General features: G+C 42.2%; 1 protein-coding gene across 3 annotated transcripts in view; it reads right to left on the bottom strand.

Annotated features, from left to right (window-relative positions):
* The window catches only part of LOC116630110 (thiamine transporter 2-like), a 38,277-nt gene extending 14,919 nt beyond the window's left edge, over positions 1 to 23,358 (bottom strand). For all 3 annotated transcript variants that reach the window (XM_032400733.1, XM_032400750.1, XM_032400742.1), the window contains exons 1-4: positions 22,530 to 23,358; positions 7,753 to 7,915; positions 4,950 to 5,775; positions 782 to 974 (exon numbers count right to left, since the gene is read on the bottom strand). In XM_032400733.1, coding sequence (XP_032256624.1) covers positions 782 to 974; positions 4,950 to 5,775; positions 7,753 to 7,902 — 1,169 coding nt within the window. In that variant the 5' untranslated portion in view covers positions 7,903 to 7,915; positions 22,530 to 23,358. The remainder of the gene's footprint in view (positions 1 to 781; positions 975 to 4,949; positions 5,776 to 7,752; positions 7,916 to 22,529) is intronic.
* Between the last annotated feature and the right edge of the window lie 3,754 nt (positions 23,359 to 27,112).

Genomic DNA, 27,112 nt, shown 5'->3' with positions numbered 1-27,112 from the left:
CCTAATCCTTTTTTAGGTATTCTCTAGGCAACATTCATCACTTCCTTAGGTCATTTTCTTTCCATTCTAATTAAAAGAGATCATATATTTCCCATGTTTAAACTACTGTATGATTTAACATTTCTTATTTTTATATGTAGTTTTATAAAACAGCTTCAGTTCTACAACTGCTCTGAGACTATTTGGTAAGCTGTTTCAAAAAGAAACAGGTGTTCTATGATTATTCGTGCAGGTAGGGAGTGAAAACTAAACAGAGTCAAAATTAGATACAATCACATCTTATTTTGTTGCTAAATAAAGCAAAATCAAAGTGGAGAAATTGGAACAACAGTATACTGTTGGTGGGAATACAAAATGGTACAGCCACTATGGAAAACAGTATGGAGGTTCCTCAACAAATTAAAAATAGAGCTACCATACAATCCAGAAATTCCCACTTCTGAGTATTTATCCAAAATAATTGAAATGAGTTCCTAGAAGAAATATGAGCACGCCCATGTTCAGTATATTGCTATTCACAATAGCCAAGTTGTGAAAACAACCTAAATGTCTGTAGATGGATTAATGAATAAAGAAAATGTGGTATATACACACAATTTTCCTGATGAATAACCCTAATCAAGTCCCAGGAGAAAGTCCGTTAAAATAGGAATATAGTTGTTGTCTCTTATATTAAGCATTAAATATAACATTGCAAATGCTATTCAGAAGAACTGGAAGAATAAATAAAGAAATCTATTTTGTTGCTTGAGATTTAGATAAAGAAATGAAAAGTACTTACGCTGCTATCGTTATGAGAAGCACGTAACTTGACTTGAATATCACGAAACCAGCATAGCACACCCAAATATTAGTCGTGTAATGCATGAGAAGTAGAGAACCTGCATCTGCTGCTGAGAACAGCGCCAGGGCCAGCTCTCCCAGGAGATCCCAGTTGACTTTCACACAACCCGCTGTGCAAGCTGCCAGAGCCCCTGGAAAGGAAGGAATCAATATATATGACGTCTTGTCATTCCACGCATAACAAAGTAGGGTGCTGTTTTGTTAAAATTCACACTGGATAGGCCCTGAAGCATTTCCAGGCTATGGTAAAAAATGTCGACTGATTGTGAACTTTGATTGAATGAAAACCACTTGATCCAGCTCTGTGAAGTGTACATATCTTTTTCTCTGAAAGTTTGAAATAGACAAACTGAATTTGGGTTTCCATAAATCACAGACTGGAACGGCCCTAGAGAGGCCATTTTTTTTTTTCTTTCTTCTTCCCTTTGCGAAGATAAAATTCAGGTTCAGAAACCTGGTGTCAAACAAAAACAAATCCAGACTTTGATAGGGGGAGGCTTTATTTAGAAGAAAGACTGGCAATACGGAGAACACTCTGATCGCCGAAATCTGTAAGCATCTTGAAATCAAACAGAAAAAGGGTTTTCTTTTATAGGGTAATCCTTCACTGTAGGGCAAGTGGACATAAGCGGGATCTTTGGAGAGGAAGCTGGACAAGGAAGGGGAAATGATCAGTGGAGACCGACAGGAAAGTGTCCTGCTGTGGTCAGTTTTCAGGAGAAGTTGATGGGGGCTGGGGCACATTCCACATTGTGTTGTGTTTACTCAGAGTTGGGGCAAGCAGAATGTAAGGGGTCTGTACTAAGGAGAGGAGCCTGACTCAAGTTCAGTCAAGACAAAGCAAAGCGTGAGGAATGGTCAGTTGTGAATACTTGGTGACCAAGTGGGGCACCAAGTTCTTCAAACTGAATGCCAGCCCTTGCTACTATGTCCGTCTCTGTGCCATGTAATGAATGAATGTTCTAGGAGGGATTCTCTCTCTCTGTCCTCATCTCTGTTTTCTCTATCTTTTCTATAACATCGATTTAAAAATTTCCTTAAATCCCTTAAGGATACCAACCTTCAAGAATTCTCTCTATTCACTTGCCCCCCCCACTTGTTAGTTTAATCATCCCCCTCTTTATTTGTTGACTCATTCATTCACCTACTCACCCCATCAAACATTTTTGGGTTTCTCTATGGGAAAATATGGTGGTAAACTTTGGATCCTTGCTCTTGAAAATAATATAGCCTACTGGAGAAATCAGATATATCAATTTTTAGTTTTAATAGTGTGTGATAGGACTGTAGAAATGCTGACCCTAACTCAGATTTAAACTAACCATAACCTAGTGGTTCTCACAAAGGTGTTTTTGCCCTTCAGGGGACAGATGGCAATATTTGAAGACAGTTTTGGTTGTCATGACTTGGCAAGGAAATGGTGGTGCTGGTGGTGGTACGCTAAGGGGATCTAGTGGGTTAAGACCGATGATGCTGTGGAACGTCTTACAATGCACAGGACAGCCCCCCATGACAAAGAATTTCCCTGCCCAAAGTGTCAATATTGCTGAGGATGAGAAACTTTGACCCAAGCCCTGCATGTAGTCACAAGACATATCCCCAGGACACATTCATGTTATAATATGCATTATATGGACATACTTATAATGTGTTCCTACATTGTGCTGTGAATGAAATAATCAATTGTCAGGTTTCTTGCTACCCTTAGCTTTCTTTCTTAAAGACATGGCTTAATTTACACAAGGTCTTAGGTCAGCAAACCAGTCCTACTTCACCTGGTTCTGCCTAAAAATTTGACAATAATTAGGGTCCTCGCAATCACAAAGAGACTAAAGAAAAATTGTGTTTCGGGGGCTTTTAAAGAATGAATTTTATGAACGTTTTACCTTTTCTACACATGCCCTCAGTAAGGATACATTATCTGAGGAGAAGAGGATTGTTTTCTCCCTTTTCCCGAGGAGCAAGTCCTTAGAAAGGAAATGGGTGTAAGGTAAACAAATCCTAGAACAGGTTTCTAGGAGTCAAAATGGAATTTTTAGAAAGGGAAGTGAGAAGAATATTACCTCAACAATGGACCCTGAAATGTTCAATAAATATGTGGGTGTGGAACACCCTAACTTCAAAAATAATATCTTCAAAGTCCTTTTTGATGTGAAAGCTTTGTTATGCCAGGAAAAACCATGTACGTTGTTGGGCTCACTTCAAAGACAGTTCTGGGCTCTACCCTTCTGACTTTAAGAGCATTAACTCTGTGTCAGCCCACCTTCCCTCCTTCTCTTCACCTCACTCTCTTTGGAAAAGGGTTTCAAACTTCACAAAATATGTTCTGGGAGAAAGGAAGAGTCCACGGACAAGAATCTAAGGACCCCCAAACCACAGTAGCTTCTCAGCCAGGAGGGTAGTTTTTCGAAAGTAGAAAGCCCAGGACAGGTTGAGGGGGAATCCTGTAGCAGAAGCTGGAAACCCTCATTCCCCCAGAGACCTTCTCAAGGTCACCCAGTCTCAATGCCTCTTTCCTGTTGCACAAAATGCAGTATCAGAAATCCATCTATAGGTAAATAAGGTTGAAGTAGGCACTTACCAGTCAGCTCAAGGAGAAGCAATAAATACTCAGGAACACACATATCCTCTTGGAGGTCCTGCCTCTCCCACCATGTCACACCCTGCCTTTCTCCTTTCCTGGCGCTCTTTGTCTCGTGCTGCCATTTTCTCCACAATCAAGGATTGCTATTTGTTAAGAGCTACTGCAGGGGGACACAGTTCTCACTGGTTCTTACTAATGACAGATGAATGAAAGTATATTATGTAGGAAAGGCCAGGGAGAAAATTATACAAGATAATACAATAAGCTGGTGGTGGAGAAGAGATAGGTTGGAAGATTGTAAGAATCCTGTCTTGATTCACTATTATTCTAGCAAATATCTGGATATGGTAGGGAATGGGGAAGCTGAGTAGGGAGAATAATCTTAATCAGAAGACCACAAGCTTTGGCAAATCCCTGCATGTACAGTTAAGGAAAGATATAAATAAATTATTTAAGCTGTCTCAAGGGGAACCTTTGAAATGATAAAGTAGCTCCTAGAACAGTAGCTTTCAAACTTCTTTGACCATAGCCTGAAAAAAGAAATATATTTTATATGTCCACCAGTACATACATATGTGTATGTAAACAGAATTTTCACAAAACAGAACTTATCCCTATAAGCTGCTATGCTCCCTATTCTATTCTATTCTATTCTATTCTATTCTATTCTATTCTAAATTTTCTATTCTGTTCTTTGATTTAAAAATGCTGGTCAGGGGTGCCTGGGTGGCTCAGTCATTAAGCGTCTGCCTTCAGCTCAGGCCATGATCCCGGGGTCCTGGGATCAAGCCCCACATCAGGCTTCCTGCCCAGCAGGAAGCCTGCTTCTCCCTCTCCCACTCCTCCTGCTTGTGTTCCCTCTCTCACTGTGTCTCTCTCTCTGTCAAATAAATAAATAAAATCTTAAAAAAATAAAAAAAAAAAAATAAAAATGCTGGTCAGAAATCCACTACATTGATTTCAAGATCTGTAGTCTATAAAGGGCCAGAGAGTAAATATTTTAGGCTTGCAGACCACATAACCTTCTTTGTTTTTATTCGGTTGCTTGCCTGGATTTATTATTTTTACAACCCTTGTCATATATTATTTTTTCCCCTTACAACCCCTTAAAAATGTAAAAACTATTAGCTCTGGTGGGCCATGGGCCATCATTTGCCCACCTCTATTAATGGTTTGCAAACCATAGTTTAACAACTAGAGTTACAGAGCAGTTAGAGAGGAAAGTTGATTTGGTAGGTTAACCTTAAACTATTCAATTCTTTATGGCCAAACCAGGTTCGGCCAGTGGGACACAAATTTGCAGTCCCTGTTTTTAGGGGTGGACAAAAATTTATTTTCCATGGATAGCTTTGTCAATCGTCCCTTATATTCATTGTCTCTTTTAAATTTTGTGTAAAAACTCTTTTCTTTTTTCAGAGTATTTGGTATTCAGTATTGAAATCTTTCAACTAATCTATCTAAGACTATGATTTGGAAGAATATATTTCTTGCACATTGAAAAGATAAAGTCTGGTATACTGACCTCCAAATGTTGCAATAGCTTCTACTGCCCCATTATAGATTGTAGAACTCTGGGATGGTGCCTTGTAATCCCACAGGATTTGAACATAGTTCAAAACCTGGTTAAAACCTGCTGTGGAGAAGGCCCACCACAGGGACCAGTAGAAAAGTCGCTTTGAGGAGTAGCACTCCTTCAGATCTTGGAACCACTGCACAAAAACACTCAACGCTACATTTCGTGGCATCGGGCCGCTCGACAGACCACCATCCAGGTTCCCTGAAATGGTGGGTATTTCTGAAGTGGGCTTCTCTCCACCGCCTGCTGTGTTAACTTTGTAAGGTGCATCTAACGCCACGTTTTTGTTCGGTGGCTTCCGTACTTCTTTGCTGGATTTTGCATGAAAAAACATGCTCTTCTTAGGCATTGGTAGGAAAAGTGACAAGAGAAAGGCCACAGAGACGGAGACCAAGGATATGACATTGAGGTAAAAGTACGATAGGCTGGCCAGGGACACCAGGAGCTGGGCCAGCACTGAGGCCACCGTGTAGGCCACCAGCGTGATGCTCCTGCAGTAGCCACTCACTTTCTGATAGTGTTCGGGGCTGACCACGCTGTAAACGTAGGCATAGTAGGCCACCTCGGTGGCGGAGACCATGCCATAGAAGAACTCCAGCACCTGCATGGCCTTCACTCCCTGGCCAAATACAAGCAGCAGCCAGGTGATGATGAGGCTGATCCCTTGCAGGATGATGACTGGCTTGTAGTGGACATAATCGGTGAGGATGAACACGGGGAGAAGCAGCACCAGGTAAGAGTATGTCCAAATTGGAAAGATCTCATTGGTGATCTGTGAGGTTAAATGGGGAGGGTGTGAGGACAAAAGCACCAGAAGTGCAACACACCATAGATCTCTGACATACATATTATTCAGATGACATGTATCCCTCCTAGGACATTGCTTGGCCCACGTCAATTTGATACTTTACACGAGTTTCTGACAATACAATGGAAAGCCAATGGAAACTGAAATTCAAGGAAACAAAGTGCCAAAATCATGGATATTCATAACATGTTGACTCCCTCCTCCAAGTATAAAGAAAGAGCAGTTATTGTTCTTGGTTATCTGCTTCTTACATTTTTAAAATGGAATATCATCTGCATAAGCCACTGAGGCTGGGAAAAGAGGCCATAATGCATATGTTAGGCTTCTCAGCTTTCCCAGGGCAGTGTAGGGCTGCTCACATGCTGTTGCCTGTCCTTTCAAAATAGTTGACTCTTCTTCAATAAGGTTAAAAAGAATGTTTTAGTACTGGCAGAACCTGACCATATTTACCTTTGATCCACATCAGTATGTAAAACGTACAGACCATCAAGAGATCATCTGGGTGATCAGGAACACGTAGGACAAATGACCAGTTCAAGACCAAATATCAGAAGAAGGAATGCTAGTCTGTCTTCTGTTCTTCTGCATTCTTGGCCTTACTTTCTTGGGCTGCTTTGCAAAAGCCATGAAACCACTTAGAATCTCTCTTGTTTAAGTCAGCTTTGGCCACGGTTTTCCAGAAAACACTGGTGGTATCAGCAAATCATCTGAGCCCATCAACAGTACATAATTATTTTAGCTTCTATAAGCGGAATCTATAGTGGGTAGAAGATGATGTAAAGAAGGTTGGGGTAGAACCTCTTAAATCCCTCTCAAATCACAGAGTCTCAGATCACTGACATAAACCTGCCAACTTACTGAGCCCAAGAGTATGTTTTGACCTAATCTGTGCCTGACTCCTTGAGTTCTCAGGTCACCTTTTACCTAAGTGTTCTTACAGTTTGGTAGAACTTCATTCTGGCTCTTCCCAACATTAGGTGTAGTCACTAACCTGGGAAAAGCAATGTTCCAGATCTGTTTCTTGTGACTATCTCTGGACTCTAAATCCAGTCCAGGGCTATCTCCCAGCCAAACCTGTTTGCACCTACTGGCATTCAAGATTGGCATGTGCCTTTTTTATTGGGAGGGAAAATGGTGGATTGGTTTAGAGGGAAGAGTTTCCTTGGAGTCCGGTAGGGACATGAGGATGTTTTCCAGGAGAGGGAGACCAAGGGAGATACAATTGTTATGCCCCATTTGCTGAATAACCAGCTTGTAAAATGGGTGTGACATTTTTTTCCTAAGGAAATTGAATCGATACAGTGCTTTGTCTGATCTTGTTATTGTTCAGTGACTAAAGTGGCAGGTCTCAAATTTTAACATGTAGCCAATTCACCTGGAGGGTTTGTTAAAAACCAGACATTGAGACTCAGTAGATCTGGGGCGGGGCCTGAAAATGAACATTTCTAACAAGTTCCCAGGTGATGCTCTTGCACTGGTCCACGGACCATGCTTTGAGAACCACTGACTCATCGGCTCCTTAGGATTATATCCTATGACCTGACTAAAAGCTACCAATGGTCTTAATGTTTATACATAAAGAGGAAAAAAATCATCAGAGGATTTTTTCATATGCTTTTTCCTAACATTTCCCCTCCAAATATTATACTATCCTCTAAGGTTTATGCTTATATCTAGGTATGGCTTTATTTTAGGTTCATGATAATAAGCAATGACATCCAGGAGTATTGTTTTTGTACAGCTGAAAGGTTGTTTTGAACTCACCCCATTTGTGTGGTAGGAAAGAGTTTTATATTTTCACATGACAAATGCACAGAAATCATTAGGGACAATTTGTTCACATTTGAAATGGTAAGAAGTGCGGATACTTAGCTCCTACCCAAGGCTTTAGACATTGGTTCTAACAAGACAAATCTAAGATAAGCATGTTAGTAAACTTACCATGCTGAGGCTTATATTTTTATCTGGTCCTGCTAAATAAGGTATGACAAATGGCTCTGATGGTTTCATCATTGAGAAAAATCCAAAGCAGCAGAGGTTTACTGTGGGAAAAACCCAGGAAGGGTTTGGTGATGTCTGGCAACAATTCATGGATGGTTAAACTCTTGGAAAAAAAAGAAAAAAAAAGCAAGTCAGAAGATTGATGGTTTCTTTTCATAAAACTTGTGTTCTCTTCCCCATGCTCTATTTGTCCTTTGGTCTTAAAAAATGACAAAAAGAAAATCGTTGTGACAGTAAATATATATCACACGTCAAAACGCAGGGACTCAAGTCTTGTCTTTGGGTTTTTTGGTTTAAAGAGAAAACTAATGGTTACTTGAAAACACTGCAGTAAGGGGGTTAAGTTTCATATCAGCTGGAATAGCGGGGTCACTGAGGAAAAAAGTACTCCCCAGTATGGCAAGCCAGTGGGTCATGCTCTCCTCTAATCTTTTCCAGTAGAAAGAAGTCAGGGAATTTCTCCTCAGGCAGAAATCTGGGCATAAGATAAGACTGGTAGAATTTTGATAAACGTAGTTGCTAAGCAAACATCTGCTTCATGCCCCCCATCATGAGCCTATAACCCTGTGGTAGTTGATGGACTGGAAATTCATTTTAATGAGTGCTTTAAAATGGTGAATAAAATAGCCTTTGGGGAGTGAAGATTTATGAAGCAGATAGACCCCTTCCTTTATCTAAGAATCAAACTCAAGGTGAACCTTGGGTTAGCATAAGAAGGCTCCAGTAATTTGAATTGTCACCCACCCAGGTGATTTGACTTGTTTCTGATACCAACCTTCAGAAGAATTACATGACATCTAGACAATATGGTGTCATGGATGAAATTCAACAGGACTTAAAAGTGTTTTTCTGAGTTGATACTTAGCTCTTGCTCTGTTCCTATTTTTCCCCACTTATGTTGCTAATACTGAAACGTGAGAACTTAAGTTCAGGAGGATAAGCCTTAAGTCGGCTGACTGAGGGAAGACACGGGCCACCCTTAGGAAAGCAATGGACTGCTCGGAGAGAATGTCACTCACTCAGTCATTGACCATTTCCTGCCTGAAGCTTCCCGACACTTTCCAGCTTCTCTCCTGCCTTCTTCTATGCTTCCTCTCAGTTACAGCCCTGGCAAAGCAGTGTGGCACGACAGTAAAGGGCAGGGCTCTGGAGTCAAGAAGGTCCAAATTCTTGCTGCTACTCACAAGCATGTAAACTTTGGCAAGTTACTGGACCTCTTTGGTACCTCAGATTTCTCATCTGTAAAATGGGGATGGTAAGACCTACCTCGTGTTGGAAAGATTACACGCACTAGTACATGTTAGAACGATGCCAGTCAGTAAGCACACACTATGCATTCTGTAGAAGGCATGGCTTTGGAGGGCACTGAGGTATCGACAGGCACATCTGCCCGTTAGCCTGGAGCTCCATGGGGGCGGGGATTCATTTTTGTCACCGAGTCTAGCACACAGTCTTACATATCAAAGGTCCCCTGGAGGGATGCCTGAGTGGCTCAGTCGGTTAAGCGGCTGCCTTCAGCTCAGGTCATGATCCCAGGGTCCTGGGATCGAGTCCCGCATCGGGCTCCCTGCTCCGCGGGAAGCCTGCTTCTCCCTCTCCTGCTCCCCCTGCTTGTGCTCTCTCTCTCCCCCTCTCTCTCTGACAAATAAATAAATAAAATCTCAAAGGGCTCCTGGAAGTGTTTGTTCAAAGTACAGCCATTGGGCCAAACATGGTTTTCTAACTGACCAGAACAGTTCAAATAATAATGAGGTATTTCCCAAGTGTTCTAGTTACTTAAAGTTGTTCCCAGGAGTGGGAACCACAAGCCACTGTTTGCTTCTCAAGCATATGGAGGTTACTCTTTTTTTTCCTAAAGATTTATTTATTTATTTGAGAGGGGGGAGGGGCAGGGAAAGAATCCCAGGCAGAACCCCCCCTCCTTCACCCCTGCTGAGCGCGGAGCCTGACGTGGGGCTCAATTCCAGAACCCTGAGACCATGACCTGGAGCCAAAGCCCAGAGTCGGCCACTTAACCGACTGAGCCACCCAGGCACCCCAGGAGGTTACCCCCAAAATAGTTTTGGAATAACAAACCGAGGATTTCCTGGTGAGAAGAACACGGCGTTTGCAGTTGAGCAAATTCAAATCTCGAATCCACCTTTTGAGTTGTATGGTTCCTGGACAAGTTTCTTAATGGGCTGAGGCCTCAGTTGTCCTCACCTGGGCAGGTGGGGAACTTCCATTCCACCCACCCCAGACGTTGGCAGCCAGTTCGTCAAAGGCTGTTGAACTCAGAATGAGTGGATTGGTTGGTCTGACTAGAATATGGACTCCGTTACCACCACGGAGAAGGGGAAGATTCACATGACAAGTGATCACGCGGAGAAAGAGCTACAACAAATCCTCTTGAATGTGAAATCCGGGCTACTGCTGTGAGGACGGGCTCCAAGTTGGCCCCCTGCTGGTATCCTCCCTTATTGCAAAGGGACAGTGTGTTTTTATTTTCTCTGCCTGCGTTGCCCCTCTGAATTGAACGACTTTCTTTATGGCCTGTGGAAAACTAATGGCTCCCAGGGAAGAACTTTGAAAACACAAGGCATACACTATTCCCTGATATGTGGTCTCCACTGAGATTGAAGGGAGCGAAGAACCCAACATGATAGATGCAAACATTCCTTCCTTAGACCTCTTTTTCTAATTCTAAGGCATTTCCCCCTTTTTAAAATTAATGGTGGAGTTATAGCTTTAAAAAGAGACAAATACTGAATTTATAATCTCAGGTTACCCTAGGGGTGTGATTGTTAATAGTTCAAGCAGGTGAAAATTCTTAGTTGATTTTTAACCTGTTGCTCCAAAGGTCATTGGAAATCAGTTAAAACGTTACCAAACAAACGCTCTGATTTGCTTTTAGTTATGTCAAAATGCAAATTTCTAGTCTTCCGGAGGAGGACATTGGGTGCATTGAACACAGTGGGCTTCTGGTGCAGGACACAGATCTACCCCAGGTGCTTCAGGTGGGCAGTTCTGCAGCTTCGGGGCCCTTGCTGTTTGAGGAGCAGGTGCACTGCCATGAGTGGGTGGGCATTTAATAAGTATCCCAGCTATTACCATGATGTGGACCTTCTGATAGATGTTTTTTTCTGTTGTACTTAACATAGCTGGCTGAACTTACTCAAATTCCTTTGCCTCTCTGAGTCCCACTGATTAAAAGAAGGCAACAGTGATCTACTTTATTATTTGTGAGGAGTAGATGAGGTCAACAGGAGAGGACTCGGGGCACTGCTTAACACAATAAATACCAGTGTCTTTCCCTGGCCTCTCTCTGAGAATCTGGTCTAGTCCCAGTGACCCAGGAAATCACACCACCAATGAATCACTGATAAAGTAACAGCTCATACTGTTAGACCCAGCTAAGTTGAATTGTTGATCATCAGTACACAATGTGGGAATAATTTCAAAATTAATTTGAGAGAATAAGAAGACACTGAAAGAGTAAGTTTACAGTTTAAGATCACATGGGAAACTATTTCTTTAAGGACTTAAATTGTCTGAAAGCCCTTTATAAATACTAATTACATATGAGAGATCATATAAACCATACTTACTTGCCTTTTAATCAGACCTTTATGGTCTGCCATAAAGGGAACATTTGATCAGTTTAGTTAGGTTCTGTACGAAATACATGCTGTCCACACCTGTACTTCTCTATTTAGATGTTTTACTAAATTCATTTAGATTCTTCTCTAAATTAGTGAACATTTACTGTACATACTTTTTAAAGAATTAAGAGAAAATGATCTCTGTGTTCCAGCTCACCATGACTCAGTATTAAAAGTGTGTGTGTGTTTTTTTTTTAACCTAGATGACTTAAATCAGCTTTCCACGTCAACATTTTCCATCTGAACCTTGCTTTGCCCTTTCTAACTAGCTGTGTTGGTTAATACACAGTGACCATGTAGCCTCCTCATTTTTAATGGTGATTAGACAGATTTCTTTCTAGTTGACCTTCAGCAGTCATTTGGATGCTATCAAATAGGGAATTAGGGACTCATTTCAATGGCATGGTTCCCTTACACCCAGGAAATCACAAGGATTAATGGATTGTTGATACCAATTTTGGTATTGGGAAGTATGTGGTGCTGTAACAAACACGTAAAAACATGGAAGTGGCTTTGGAACTGGAAAATGGGTAGAGGCTGGAAGAATTTTGAGGTATTTGATAGAAAAAATTTAGAATGCCTTGAAGAGTTTGTTGGTAGAAATATTGCCGTTAAGTACAGTTCTGTTGAGGGCTCAGAAAGCAGAAAGGAGCGCTACAGAGAAAGTGTCTATTGTCTTAGAGAAGACATATTTCATCAGGAACAGAATGTTGCTAGAAATATGAACGATAAAGGTGCTTCTGGTGATGTCCTAGATGGGAAGGAGAAACATGTTATTGGACACTGGAGGAAAGGTGATTTTGTTCTAAAATGGCAAAGAACGTGGCTGAATTACATTCTGTTGTTGGAAAGAGAGTAGAACTTGTAAGCAATGAATCTTGCTTGGAGATATTTTGCTTGGAGAATTCCAAGCAGTGTTGAAGGTGCAGCCTGGCTTCTCCTTGCTACTTATAATAAAATGTGAGAGAAAGGAAAGAAATCAAGGAAAGAACTCCAAAGCAAAAAGGAACCAGCACTCAATGACTTGGAAGATTCTGAGCACATCTAGATAGGATATTTTATAAACAGCGCCAACAGTGTGGCTGGACCATCGTTTGCTAAAGAGCTCAGGTGTGTGGCTGATGGATCCAATCAACCATCTTAGCAGAAGCCAGAGATGGAGATGGGGTTATTCTGGAAAGCTCCATGGTGGACCCTCTAGTCTGATGGTTTGGACCTCTGTGAATTGCATGGGAGTCTGACGGGTCTTTGAGAATTTCATATCAGCAGAATCACTGCCAGCCTGGCTTAACAGGGGCAGAGGCAGCATGAAACGAAAAAAGAATGAGTCTGAGGGCAGAGGCACAGATGCAGAAGTTTGGGCTGATGAGACCCCCTCAGGCCAACAGGGTGAGGCTGCTGTCCTGTCAGGCCCAGAGGACAGAGCATCGAGTCACATGGAATTATTCTCAGGCTTTGAAATCTAATGAAACTTGCCTTGCTAGTTTTTAAGACGGGCCCTTTACCCCTTTTTTTCCTTCCAATTTCTCCTATTTGGAATGAGAATGTCTACCCTATGCCATGATAATTGTATTTTGTAAGCAGATACCTTGTTTTCTGGTTCACAGATGGAGGGGAATTTTACCAAAGGATGAATCATACCCTAGGTCTCACCCATAGTGATTTATATGATTTAGACAATGAAATTCGGGACTCTGAAGTGATGATATTTAGATGAGAGCCTGGATTTAGAGTGGATACTGGGATGGTTCAGATGTTTGGGAATGTTTGGAATGGGGTGAATATAATTTTGCACGTGGGGAGGATGTGAATTTTGGGAGGCCAGAAGGTGGACTGTTATGGGTTGAATTGTGTCCCCTCCCCAAAAAAATATGTTGAAATTCTAATTCCCAGTACCTAAAAATGGAACTTACTTGGAAACAGGGTTGTTGTAGATATAATTAGTTAAGATGAGGTCATCCTAGAGTAGGGTGGGCCTTTATTCCGATATGACTGAGATGCTTATAAGGAGAGACACAGATACAGAGACCCCCAGGGAGAAGGTGACCGTGTGCCAACAAAGGAAAAGATTGGAATGATGCGTCTACAAACCAAGGTAAGGACTGCCAGCAAACACCACCAGGCTGGCAGAGGCAAGGAAGGCTCTTCCCTACAGCTTTCAGAGGGAGAAGGGTCCTATTGACACCTTAGTTCTACACTTCTAATCTCCAGAACTATGAGAGAGGCAATACATTCCTGATGTTTTAAACCACCCAGTTTTGTGGTGCTTTGTCACAACCACTCTAGGAAGCTGATATTGATTCTAATACACCTAATTTGAATTTTTCACATTTAAATTCAATTAATTAACATATAGTGTATTATTAATTTCAGAGGTAGAGTTCAGTGATTCATCAGCTGCATATAACACCCAGTGCTCATCACATCACGTGCCCTCCTTAATGTCCATCACCCAGTTACCCCATCCCCCCACCCACCACCCCTCCAGCAACCCTCAGTTTGTTCCCTAGAGTTAAGAGTCTCTTGTGGTTAGTCTCCCTTTCTGTTTTCGTCTTATTTTATTTTTCCCTCCCTTCCCCTTGTAATTTAAATTTTTGATAATTTGGACAAAATGTATGATATATTACACATTTAAAATTTTTCATTAAATATATTCTATCCTGGATTTCCTTGTATTCATACTTTCATTATTGTTAACCATAAATAGAATAAGTGAGTCTTTATTTACGTAGTGAAATTTCCCAGTTCGTTTTTTAGCTACCTATAAATATCTTCAGCTAGGTAATAAACATTGGTTATACTCCATATGGTGGTGGTTCAAAAAACTGAAGTGTTCTCATCATATATGAATTGCAGAAATGATAAAGGAGTGCCTCACTCTTTTAGGGTCACCCGTCTAAGCAGATTGTAATTTTAAATAAAAATTTATAAATTTCCTTAGCACTTAGTCATTACTCATAAGTTTATTTTATATTGACTTTCCCGCTGAGATACTGATGTTTATAATGTTTATAATGACGGCACTCCTTTTTACTGGGTCTGTCTTCTTTATCAAGTTATCAAATTTTAGAAACAAGTGTTTCTAAACTTGAAGGTGTCTTAAAGGCAAAGAAGGTGTCTTTTGTACAGGAAGCTGATGTTCCCAGGACCCCTTTGGTTGGGGCCAACAGAGCCTTCATTCACCCCAAGTAGTCAGGACGCCTTTGGGGAAGGAAGAAGAAAGAAAGGAAAGAAGAAAGCCGGTTTTGTTGTAGTTGTAGTAAAATTGCTCTAACCCATTCACGCCCCCGTATTTGGTCTGCCTGGTCTGAACAGAGCATAAACTCAGCATGGCGGGCAGGAAAAAGACTTATGATGGAAATACCATCTTGTGTATATATTAAACACAGGCTGGAGTTACAGGGTTTTCACCACTACTTCACAAGCAAACCCTATGTTTTACCATGGGCATTACCATTACAGAAATTTTCTTTTAAAGAAAAGATGACCAGGTTCATTCTAGAACCTGCTTTTGTCATTCATGGCAATGCTACAGATAAATGGGGTCCAGTGGTATTGTTGGAATGGGTATAACTCACATTGAGTCTGAAAGGATGGCAGAAAGTGAAAATTGCTGAACGAATCCTAGGTAGAGAAACTCCTCTGTGAATTTTTGGTTGTCAACAGGCTGTTCCAAGTTTTTTTTTTTTTTCTTAATTGAAAGCAACATGGTACTCCCACCTGAGGGTGATGGGCTGAGTTGTGATTTTCTCCTCATCTGGAAAAGGTGTTTAAACACCGACCGTTGGGTCTCTTCCCCACTTACTGACTCAGCAGGTCTTGGCGGGGAGGGGTTGAGACTGAGAATTTTCATTTCTAACAAGTTCCCAGGCAATGCTGACTGACGGTTGGGGACCTCACTTTGAGAGTCAGCTTAGCAAACAGCAGTTAGGTGCAACTCTGAGGCTGGAAGTTTGAAAAGAGATTTCTGTAGTAGTTTTAGCTTTACTCTCTTTGAAGATTAGACACTAGAGGGCAGTGTGATCCCGGTACATGGAGACAGCCGCTGATGTCACATCAAATCCAAACCACTACATCAAAAACTAATGATGTACTGTATGGTGACTAACACAAGACAATAAAATAATAAAATAAAATAATAAAAAAAAAATCCAGACCTTTGCTTCAGCCCAGGCATCTTTGATTTTTATCTGCTTTGTTTATTGACGGTTCACGGAGGAATTTATTATTTTTTTTCCACATAGGAATTTATATGTAGAAAGGTTCTACTGCCAAAAATAAATTTAAAAGTTTGTTCTCTCTCCAGTCCCGTCTTTTTGAAGTCCTAGGGCCTGCTAGCTGGACAGCAGGGGCAATGGGGGTGTGTGATTTTATGTCCCATTATTCAGACAGCTTTAGTACTGAAAGATAAATTGGCTTCTTAGCGTCTGGTATTTCTAAAAGTGTTTGCAATGAACTCAAATTCTATTCATAACAGAAAGAGAGTTTTGAGACCAAATAAGTTCAGAAGCATTGGGTTAAATAAAGTTATATGAGTTCCTTTGCTGGAATGTTCCTCAGAGTCTTTATTTGTACGTTGGAAATCCTTGTGAGGAGGATGTAGAATGCAGGGCCACTACGAGTATTTGGGAAAGAAACACCAATCTGGTCCTAATTCTTCATTTTTCTAGAAGTAGAGACCGGAAGATAACATGGCTGCTGGGTAGCGACAGGGCCTGTCTCTTGAGTGCGGCTCAATGTCCTTGCCACGGGAAATACCTACAGGCCTGCGTGCAATGATAGTGCCCACGTGGGTCAAATGTGCTTCCTGTTTGGGGCCGTGAGTCTTCCTAGCCCACCTGTTGGAATACTCTTCCTCCAGGTGCCTGCAGGCTGCGCCCCATACCTTCATACAGATGGTGCTCCAAGGCCCCTTTCCAGACAGGACTTCTCAGGACACCCTGCCCAAAATGTTTTGTTTTGTTTTTTTCTGTCACTATTGCTTTGTCACCACTTGCTATATATTAATATGCTTAATGGTTTTTGTTCATCTCTTCCTTTTAAAACAGAAGAGCCAGAGACATCTTGGTGTCTACTATATTCATATTCACTAGGTGCTCAATTAACATTTTTTGGATAAATTACCTAGTGCTAGCAAAGTATATAACCTAAGATTGATTATTGTATCAGTCAGGGTTCTCCAGAGAAATAGAATCAATAGGAGTTATATACGTTATGGGTTAAAATGGCAAAAACCAGTGTGTTTTATAAAATAGTTCTAATAGGACCCAGATAATCGAAGTGCTATAAGAATTTACAGACAAATTTCCACTTGCATTTCTGGGCTTAAAAGTACAATATTTGACACTTTCTGGTAATTGTTTAAATTTAATGGCATTTTATTTGTATATATCCTGGTATGTTAGAGAGTATTCTTACAGGCTTCAGGAAGTTTGGGTTTAAATGTTATTAAGGTGATGGGTATTTACATTTATCCAAAGGCCTCTCTGAGAAGGAATTCTACCCTGGGTATTACTGCAATTAAGGTAACTGCCTTGGAAAATACTGGCCACTTCTTTATTTCCTATCTTCCGAATCTCACAGGAGTGCTTCTCATGAGCAGACTGACCCGAAACCATACAGGGAAGCAAAGTCAAGCAGATGTTGTCCCATGCAGGAAGGAGGAGGCCCTGAAATGTGGCGACGGTGGTGGGGATGACATCGAGTTGCCAACAGACAGAGAAGCACAGATATTGGTGAGGTTAGCTAACTTAAGATAAAATCCACCCTCCGGAATTTGAGAAACAAGGCAGAGGATCATAGGGGAAGGGAGGGAAAAATGAAACAGATGAAACCAGAGAGGGAGACAAACCATAAGAGACTCTTAATCTAAAGAAACAAACTGAGGGTTACTGGAGTGGAGGGGGGCGGGAGGGATGGGGTGGCTGGGTGATGGACACTGGGGAGGGTATGTGCTATGGTGAGCGCTGTGAATTGTGTAAGACTGATGAACCACAGACCTGTACCCCTGAAACAAATAATACATTGTACGTTAGTAAAAAAGAAAAACAATTAAAAATAAAAAAATAAAAATAAAAAAAATAAAATGAATAAATTAAAAAAAAGTCCACCCTCTGAGTAGACCTCCCCTGTTCAGCCTCACAGAGCTTATCTTCTCTCCTTGAATCACAAGGTTCCCTCCTGCTCCACGGACCATTGAGGTAATCGAGCAGGGAGTGAGGAGTGCATACGTGTGTGCATGCGTGCGTGCGTGTGTATGTGTGAGTTCGTGAGTGCATGCGTGCGTGTGAGTACGTGCGTGCATGCGTGCGTGCGTGTGTGAGTACATGAGTGCATGCGTGCATGCGTGTGTGTGTGAGTACGTGAGTGCGTGCATGTGTGTGTGAGTACGTGTGTGCATGCGTGCGTGCGTGTGTGTGTACGTGAGTGCGTGCGTGTGCGTACGTGAGTGCGTGAGTGCGTGCGTGTGAGTACGTGTGTGCGTGCGTGTGAGTACGTGAGTGCGTGCGTGTGTGTGTGTACGTGAGTGCATGCGTGCGTGTGTGTGTGAGTACGTGTGTGCATGCGTGTGTGTGAGTACGTGAGTGCGTGCATGCGTGTGTGTGTGAGTACGTGAGTGCATGCGTGCATGCGGTCTTAGATATAAAAGAAACCCCAAAAATAGATGTGATGTGTTAAAGAACTCGTATGTTAGGTACCCAGCTTCTGGTATTCTTAGCTGGAGCAGTGCTGTCTACAATGAGAGATACAAGTTTCCACAAGTGAGTTCACACTCACTTGCTAGTAACAATCAATGAGTCCTCTGGTAATTTCACTTTGAAAGGAGGTTAGATATAATGTTCAGCATGGAAGATGATGTTCCCTGGAAAAGAGTGAGTAACCTTGGGTGGAATCTCGGCTTTCTGTGGGAGAAGAACTTTGGGAGGGATGACCTTCCCGATGTGGTCATGTTATCCACCACGCTCTCTGCCCCTTCACAAGGTGCGCCAACATGAAGATTGGTTTATTTGGAGACCTATTAGATTGATTGTCCTCTTCCTCGAGCTAAAGTAAATACTGATCCAATTTATATCAATAACTTCTTTTTTTTTTTTTTTTTTTAAAGATTTTATTTATTTATTTGACAGAGAGAGACACAGCGAGAGAGGGAATACAAGCAGGGAGAATGGGAGAGGGAGAAGCAGGCTTCCCGCAGAGCAGGGAGCCCGATGCGGGGCCCGATCCCAGAACCCTGGGATCATGACCTGAGCCGAAGGCAGACGCTTAACGACTGAGCCACCCAGGCGCCCCTATATCAATAACTTCTTACTTAAGCAGAGTAGGTGGCAATAAAAATCAGAAACAATTACATCAATAAACAGGAATGATGACAATGAAAAATATTTGCTAGTGGTTAAATTGAGATAACTGCTTTCCATTTACTTCTACTTCACAGAAAGTAGGGATTTGCTCTTCCATAAGGAATGCTTTTAGGGTTTTCTAGGTCTTTCTTGTGTAACCAATGAAATGACTGAGGAGCCATAGATGAGCCTTACCTAGAGTCATCTGTTTTCTGTGCTCCTAGAAGCCCACGCTCTTCTTTCATTCATTATATTTCTGTCTAGCCTGACCCTGGGTTGTTTGCACAACTCCATAATTGAACTTGGAGCTGAACTTCAGGTCTTTTCTTCTCCATGACTTTCATGGACCTACAGCTATTTCTACCATCCTGGAGATGTTGAAATTCCTCTGCCCTCTGAATTTTGGTTTGAGAAGACCAGAGTCAACCTAATAGAAGAAACACAATTGCCCACTTGGTGGGGATGGGAGAAGATCCCAGCCTTCTTCGAGAGAGGAGAAGAATAGGCAAAAGTGCTGGGATTGGGCAAGAATATAGAAACGGAGGTGGTGATATTGAGAGAGAAGGGGGATGGAAGTTACTCCTCACAGCTAAGGAGAGTGATAATGCTGCTAGTATTTTCCAGGTTCTTGAGTTCAAATACCAGCTCCATCATTTTGTAGCTGTGATTTTGGGTGTTTACATGTGGTAGTTGATACTGTCCTTGATTCTCCACGCTGCCTCCAGACAATTATTCTCAATCCTTTGGCAGAAAATAAAAATGTTCATTTCTTTGGAACTCTCTTAACTTGACCACTTTGTCATGGTCTAGTTGCTGATATTCACTGACTTGCTCATCTCTCTTCCTCCGTCTTCCAAATCCTTGGCATCAATTCTTCATCCTAAGTCCTGCTATTATCTTACAGTTCTTCAATATCCATCTGAAATGCATGTCATCTTCCCAGTTCCTCAGTCTTCTCACTTCCAGGGACTCCTTTTTCCATTCTGTCTCAGCTCCCCATTCTCATGGCCACACCCTATTCTCTCTCTAATAAGGGATCTCGTCAACTGGCTCTATCTACAACTACCTCTTCTTGCTTATGTCATCAGCTACCTTGATCGTACCATTCCTTAGCTCCATTGGGATGTCTCTGTTTTGCTTCCAATATCCCAGCCTTCTCCTTTCCTTCTTTCCCTTATAATTTCTACAGTAATCATACGAATGCCCTAAACTCCATTGCCTGTCCATGTTTTGATCACATCTGTGTGGGAAAAAACCTCATCTTAAAGTTTTTTCAGAGTACATTTTTTAGCTGGTGATTTTGCATTCCTGATCTTGTCTATTGGACTCAAAACTGAGTTCTCCACTAGGGCTTTCCCCTTATTCCATGGAGTTCCTAGAGTGCCCTTCCAAGAAGGGGTATTGTAATCTCCTGTATGCAATTTTCAGCTGCTACTCAGAGATCCTCTGGATTCTGATGCACCCCACCCCAAAGCTGAGGACCACTCTGATACCTCCGCACAGACTGCTTTCCCAAAAAGGGACCACCTGAGTGCCAGGTCAGCACACTACCTGGGTTAGTGCTGCACAAGGGGGGTGTGGCAGGGCTACATGGTTTAAAAGACGTATGTATGCACACAAATATCTGAAATTCTTCAGCCCACGGAAGTCTCATCCCCTCCATACCCCCTGGAAGCCCCTGGATAGTCAAATACAACCTGTCTTCTTCTGATACCTCTTCAGTTTGAATAACCACCTGTAAAGATTACTTCTAGTGACCTACTTGAATCCGGCTGTGCCTCTCTGTCCACATTTCCTGAGATTCCAAGTGCTCAGCGTGTACTCCAAGTATGCAATTCTCTATCAAAACCAAATCAATTCTTCCTAACCCATACTATCAACAAGCATGTAAAAATAATACCACTGGTAGGTGCCATTGACCCTAATACCTGCTTAGGCAGGCATTTATATGACATGCTTTCTATGCCTTGTTTTTAATCCTCTGAAAAGTTCACAAAGTAGATATTGTCTCCACTTGGCAGTTGAGAAAGCAGACATTCCGGGAGAGAGAATGTGGCTGGCCGAGGGTCATGCAGTTTAGAATCCAGTTCTGTAAGGATGCAAGGCTTGAACTCTTCTTCTTCTACCTGCTGGGTGGGGCATGCTAGTTTTGTTCCCTTCTCTCATCCCTTTCAAGTTGGTCCATGGTCTTGTTTACTTTCTCCTCTGTCCTTTGCTGGCTACTCCCCAAATTAGAACTGTGTGGCGTACAGCTTAAGGTTGCCATGTAAAATGATGAACATTGAGGTGCATGGGTGGCACAGTTGGTTAAGCATCCGACTCTTGATTTCGGCTCAGGTCGTGGTCTCAGGGGCCTGAGATTGAGCCCCTCCTGCCCACCCCGTGTCCAGCTCCCTGCTTGGCGGGGAGTCTGCTTGAGATTCTCTCTCTCTCCCTCTGCCTCTCCCCCTGTGCACATGAGCATGCTCTCTCTCTCTCTCTCTAATAAATAGATAAATCTTAAAAAAAAATTAAAGGATGAGCATCATTAAATGTCACGTATTACCCCAACTGATAATAAATGTAGCATGCATTCTCTTTTTCTTATTGAAGTATAATTGAGATCCGATATCCTATCAGTTTCAGATGTACATCATAATGATTTAATATTTTTAGACATTATGAAATGATCCTCACAGTAAGTGTAGTTACCATCTGTCACCATACAAATTTATTACAATCTTATTAATTATATTCCCTATGCTGTATAATACATTTCCATGGCTTATTTATTTTAAAACTGTAAGTTTGTACCTCTTCATCCTTCCACCTGTTTTGCCCATCTCCAGCCCCTCCTTCTCTATTTATTTTATGTATCTGTGAGTCTGTTTTGTTTTATTTATTTTGTTTTTAGATTCCACATATAAGTGAAATCATACAGCATTTGTTTTTCTATGCTTGACTTATTTCCCTCAGCATAGTACCCTCCAGATCCATCCATGTTGTCGCAAAAGGCAAGATTTCATTCTTTTTATGGCTGAGTAAGGCAGCATGCATCTTTGAAATCAGTTCAGTGGACATTTACAGAAGTTTTCTTTGGATCGTTTAAGCCCCCACAAGCTGTTCCTTGGGCCAAAGAGATCTTGTACTATTTCCTGCTAGTGACATCTACCAGTGTCAGGCTTTCAGTGATGCAGTGCTTCCTGCCCGTCTGTAAAGCCTCCTAAATTGAAAGTTCAGATGGAAGGGGAAGAGCATTCACATTGCAAGCTGGCTCTATCCCGTGAATGCAATGAGGCTTAGACCCCCTTCTTGTCCCTGCTTCCAGAACCTCCTGATCCAGCTGCTGCTGGGGCTGCTTAGCAGAGTTTTGAAGGTTGCTTCAAGGATGCTTTGCCTTTATTGTTACACCTAATAAGTACACAATTTTGAGTAAATGCTGCAGCCTTGTCCAACCCTGGGCAAATTCTAAAAAGCGATGACATTTAAATTATTATTTGACTCACGTACCTTCTCCATAACAAGGAGTAGAAATCAGAATTCTATACAAATTATTATTTTGCTATTGCCCTCTCTATTCTGGCACAATTTTCCCCCCCTCTGGGATGAATAATTTTCCATACTTTATTTTACTCTGTGAAGATGAAGCAAGAGCGGTCCTGTATTTGGTGAAACCAGGGTCTGAAGCAAAAACTAGAAAGGTGTCTTTTCATCAGCTGCTTCCTCCGGCAGATAAGTAAAACGTGTGTGGGCTTACCTTTGTGGAGAGGAGGCTTTACGCAAAAGGAGAGCATTAGTCAGCAAAAAACCCAAAATTCACAAGGTGAGTGCGGCGTTCTGTCCTCTGTTCCCCTGGGACACAAAGCCAGCTGCCATCAGCCGCGATCTCAAAGTTCCGGTCTGTAGGGCAGACCTGTAACACCTGCCGCACATCTTGATTGAGCGATGAAGCACGCCGTGGCACGCCGTGGCACGCTGCAATCCTCGGCAGACAGGAAGGAAGGACCAGAGTTCATTATCACAGAGTAAGGAGGCCTCCGCCTTTGCATCGGCAGAGAATTGATTTCTCCTTGTATTAAACACAAATCACTGCTATCATATTAACAACTGCTTGGAGAAGCTAAGTTTCTGGATTTTCTCAGCGCCTAATTTTGTGAGTGGCCAGAAGACCAGTCAGACACATTCCTGCTGTTACTTGGCTAGCTTCCTATTTTAATCTCGCTCCCCGGGTCTCATCCAAAGTCCAATTTTCTTCCTGGAAACATCTCATCGGGTTGAATTTTTGAGTGCACACACTTGCCTTTCTCTTCCATGATATTTGACTTTAATTCCTATCTCCAAAGCGTGATGCATTTTCCCCCTTCCATTTCCTTTGAGAAAGTCTCCCTTTCTAGGATCTCCAAAGCAACTTGGTCTCTCAGGAGGAAGATTCAGGCATCTGCCTCCCTGTATGGACACTGTTAATGTGCTGCCCGCATTTGTTCTGCCGTATCACCTACAACCTGTTTTTGAGCCACTTCCTTCCAGACGTTTTCCGCTGGCTCGCGGCCAGCATTTTTCTTCCTCTATGTGGGTGTAGCTCACAGGCTGGCATTCATCCGCCAGCCAGCACTGTGGAATTTATGTAATAACCTCGAAGCTCACATGCATGCTTAGTTTAGGTCAGTTGTCCTTATTATCGTTTGAAAGATAGGAAAAGAAACAAAAAGAAATGACAAGGTTCTCATTTTGTGTTTAGTAGAAGGGAACAGAGTGTGGGATGTGCCTGCCCCCAGATACTCTATGAATTTGCTGTGGGTACTGTAGCCTCCCCCGACCCCCCAAGATTCATCCCTTAGCTTTCTTTTTTTTCAAATTTAAATTCAATTAGCCAACATATAGTACATCATTAGTTTCAGGTGTAGTGTTCAATAATTCATCAGTTGCGTATAACACCCAGTGCTCCTCCCATCACGTGCCCTCCTTAATGCCCATCCCCCAGTTACCCCATCCCCCCCCACCTCTGCTCCAGCAACCCTCGATTTATTTCCTATAGGGGCGCCTGGATGACTCAGTTTGTTAAGAGTCTGCCTTCGGCTCAGGTCATGATCCCGGGGTCCTGGGATCGAGTCCTGCGTCAAGCTCCCTGCTGAGTAGGGAGCCTGCTTCTCCCTCTCCCTCTGCCCCTCTCCCTGCTCATGCTCTGTCCCTCTCTCAAATGAATGAATAAAATCTTTTTAAAAAATCCCTTAGCTTTCTGAGTCACCCTGCCTGTGGAGGAGAAACTCCAATGTGATACTTCTAGTAACAGTGTCTGTCAAGTGGACACAGCTAAGTTCCCTAATATTGTTTTGCCCCCCATACTAGCCTTTTTTTTTTTTTTTTTTTAATTCTGAAGGTTTGGAGGAGCTAAACTGGTGAAGATAAATTTGTAAATGACTTGCTTCCTGTTGCCCAAAATGTCGACATTATTTTGGCAACTATGTTTTACAACCTTCTTTGTAACCCACCAATTCCTACAGTGTCCCTAGAATAAACTCTGACTAGAAAGTTACAGACTGACCCTGGGGATACGGGTCTACCAAAATGGGACATCTGACAATGGAAATGTAAGCATTTAGTTAAATTTCACATATCTTCACATAAAATAACATTTTAATTTGCTCTTCAGTGTTCAAGCAGGAAAACCACAGTAAATTTAGATAAAGCCAGCATATGTTGTTCTAATCCGGGCCAGGATCGGCTGGAGCAGAAGCTGACTCTAGAGGAAGTAAGGAGAGTTAATTTCTGTTTCTCTGCTGCAAATAGAAAAGGAAGAAGCATGGTTTTTTGAAGCCTTCTGATTAAAAATAAGCTAATTGTAGGAACTAGAACAATGTCTGGTTCATACCAAGCACTGAATTAATTATTAATAAGAGGTGTTACTACTTTAGATGGAATCTCCACTAGGGCAGTTCAAGGTTTTCAGCCTAATACAGACAGTCTCTTCTCCTTTTCCATTAGTGAAATGGCTATAGTTTCCAAAATTCAAAACGTATGCTCTGCAGTGTAATTAGGCAGTATTAAGAGATATTTGAATTGCGACTGTCCTAGAAAAATGCTACTAATGTGGTTTCTCAATCAAAACGCAGGCAGCCCAAGAAAACGTGTATGCCTGGACATCTCACATTTAGAAAAATAATTATTACTATTAATATCAGCCAAGACTTACCGAGCCTTTACTGTGTGCTGGGCACTCTTGGGTACTTGATATACACGTCTTAGCTCATTTAATCCTCACAAAAATCCTATGAAGTAAGACTGCTCTTGTCCCCATTTTATAGATGAGAACACTGGGGTGCAAAAACGTGAAGTAACTTTCCCCGAATCATGCAGTGCACAGGAATATTTTCAGCGGGGCAGGTTGATGGCACGAGCCCAAATCCCCGGAAGCTCCATCAAATACCACATCAGACCATCCCATTCCTTCTTGTATTGTCAGGGAGACAGGAGGTTGGCAAATTCAACGAGCTCTCTTTTCTCAGTTCTGCTTGTTTTTATTCCTTTCTGGACAAGTTCCGCTCTCTGCCTCTCCCGTTCCCGCATCAGAGATTGCCCAGCTCCGAGTCCTCGGAGCCATCTCCCTCCCCGCCAAACTGTCAAGGCGTAGTCCGGACACTGAGGGCTACACCCCGCTGAAGCCAACTTCCTCTGTAAAATCAAACAGAGACTTGATGTTTGGATCTAGATCTTTTTGAGAATATGGGTGGCAGGGGGGAAAAATGCAAGCCAACATCTTCCTTAGAGTGCCATGATTGAAGGAACTTAATTCAGAATTTCTTTAGATTTTTGTGCTCAGTGGCTCAAAGCTCTAGAACCACAGATTTAGAGAAGACTCCCAGGGCACCCTCCCACCTGACACCTAGACACCACCTGAACCCCTCCCCCCGCCTCCAACTCCCCACAGGTGATATTTTTCTGCCTCTGCAAGAGTAAAGGGACACCCAATGGTCAGGTCAGAATGTTGTTGCTTTCGTCTTGCTTTTTTACTTTTCAACTGAATATGAGCTGTTTTGATATGTAGGAAATAATCTATGCATCAGGAAAGGACCAGATGCTGTCGAGACTCTAAAGCACATTTTCCCCAGTTACCTGATTCTAGCTTTTCATTACCAGGTAAGCTATTTTCCAGATCTGGACATTGCAGATATCTAAAAGCAACATGAAATAATTCTTATGGACAAACATGCAAGTGGATTCTGTCCAGTAGAGGGACCGTCTTCCTTCCACGTGGTAAAAACTCTTGTTTCCAGTAAGGATATAAATGAGAAAGAACTCTAGATTCTTTTCTGGATGTTGGAATAAATAATAAGGAAGAGGCCATTTGTCAGGGGTCGGGATGAGAGAAACAGGTAAAGGGGGTCAAAAGGTTAAAAGAAATTAAATAAGTAAAAAATGCGGAAAAATGAGGAAAACCACCCAAAGTGATTCTGCCTGTATTCTGCTATGGCAACAGGGTGCATCTGTCACCTTGGCCAAGCTGAATGGTAAGTGTGGGAAGCAGCCCTGCAAGCTCAGAGCTGCTGGGCAGGCCATGGCCAGGCCTCGGGCCACCCCTCCCAGACACCTGTCATTTTTCCATGAGATTGGCAGGCATTTCCCTTGGACCTTTCAACACCCACTACCGTGTGTGCCTCTTCCCTAAAGACCCGGTAACCCTGCTTATTTGTCAAATGCGCACCACGTGCCTCTTCACGTGACCATTTCCTCAAACCAGATCTAAATATTTCACCTACATCAAGGGCTAAGTATAGACAAAGGGCAAGTGCAAACAAGCAAGAATCATAACCTTTTTCTACTCAGAAATGGTTACTCTCTTGCCATTTCTGTCCCCTTACTCCTGTTATTTATGAATTCTATTTCTGTTGTTTCCACGAGTCGTTCTACGTACAAAACAAAGCATTTAACGTATTTCTCCATAAGGTGTTCTAACCAGTCAAGAAACCCCACACCTTACAGCAAATCTATGTTTTAATATTAAAAAACCTTTCTCTTTAATGATACCAAATGAAAAAAATTCCTTTTCAAAATACTCTTTTGTCAGGGCGCCTGGGTGGCTCAGCCGTTAAGCATCTGCCTTCGGCTCAGGTCATGATCCCAGGGTCCTGGGATCGAGCCCCACATCGGGTGCCCTGCTCCGCGGGAAGCCTGCTTCTCCCTCTCCCACTGACCCTGCTTGTGTTCCCTCTCTCGCTGTGACCCTCTCTGTAAAATAAATAAATAAAATCTTTAAACAAACAACCAAACCAAAATACTGTTGTCTTCTGCGTTTTTTCCTTTTAATTATAGACGTACATTTAGGTTATTCATGTATATTACAAA

Source organism: Phoca vitulina, unplaced genomic scaffold (assembly GCF_004348235.1).
Source record: "Phoca vitulina isolate PV1807 unplaced genomic scaffold, GSC_HSeal_1.0 scaffold1, whole genome shotgun sequence".
Lineage (NCBI taxonomy): Eukaryota > Metazoa > Chordata > Mammalia > Carnivora > Phocidae > Phoca > Phoca vitulina.
Note: the sequence above shows the minus strand (reverse complement) of the source record. Positions and strands in the feature narration are given on the sequence as shown.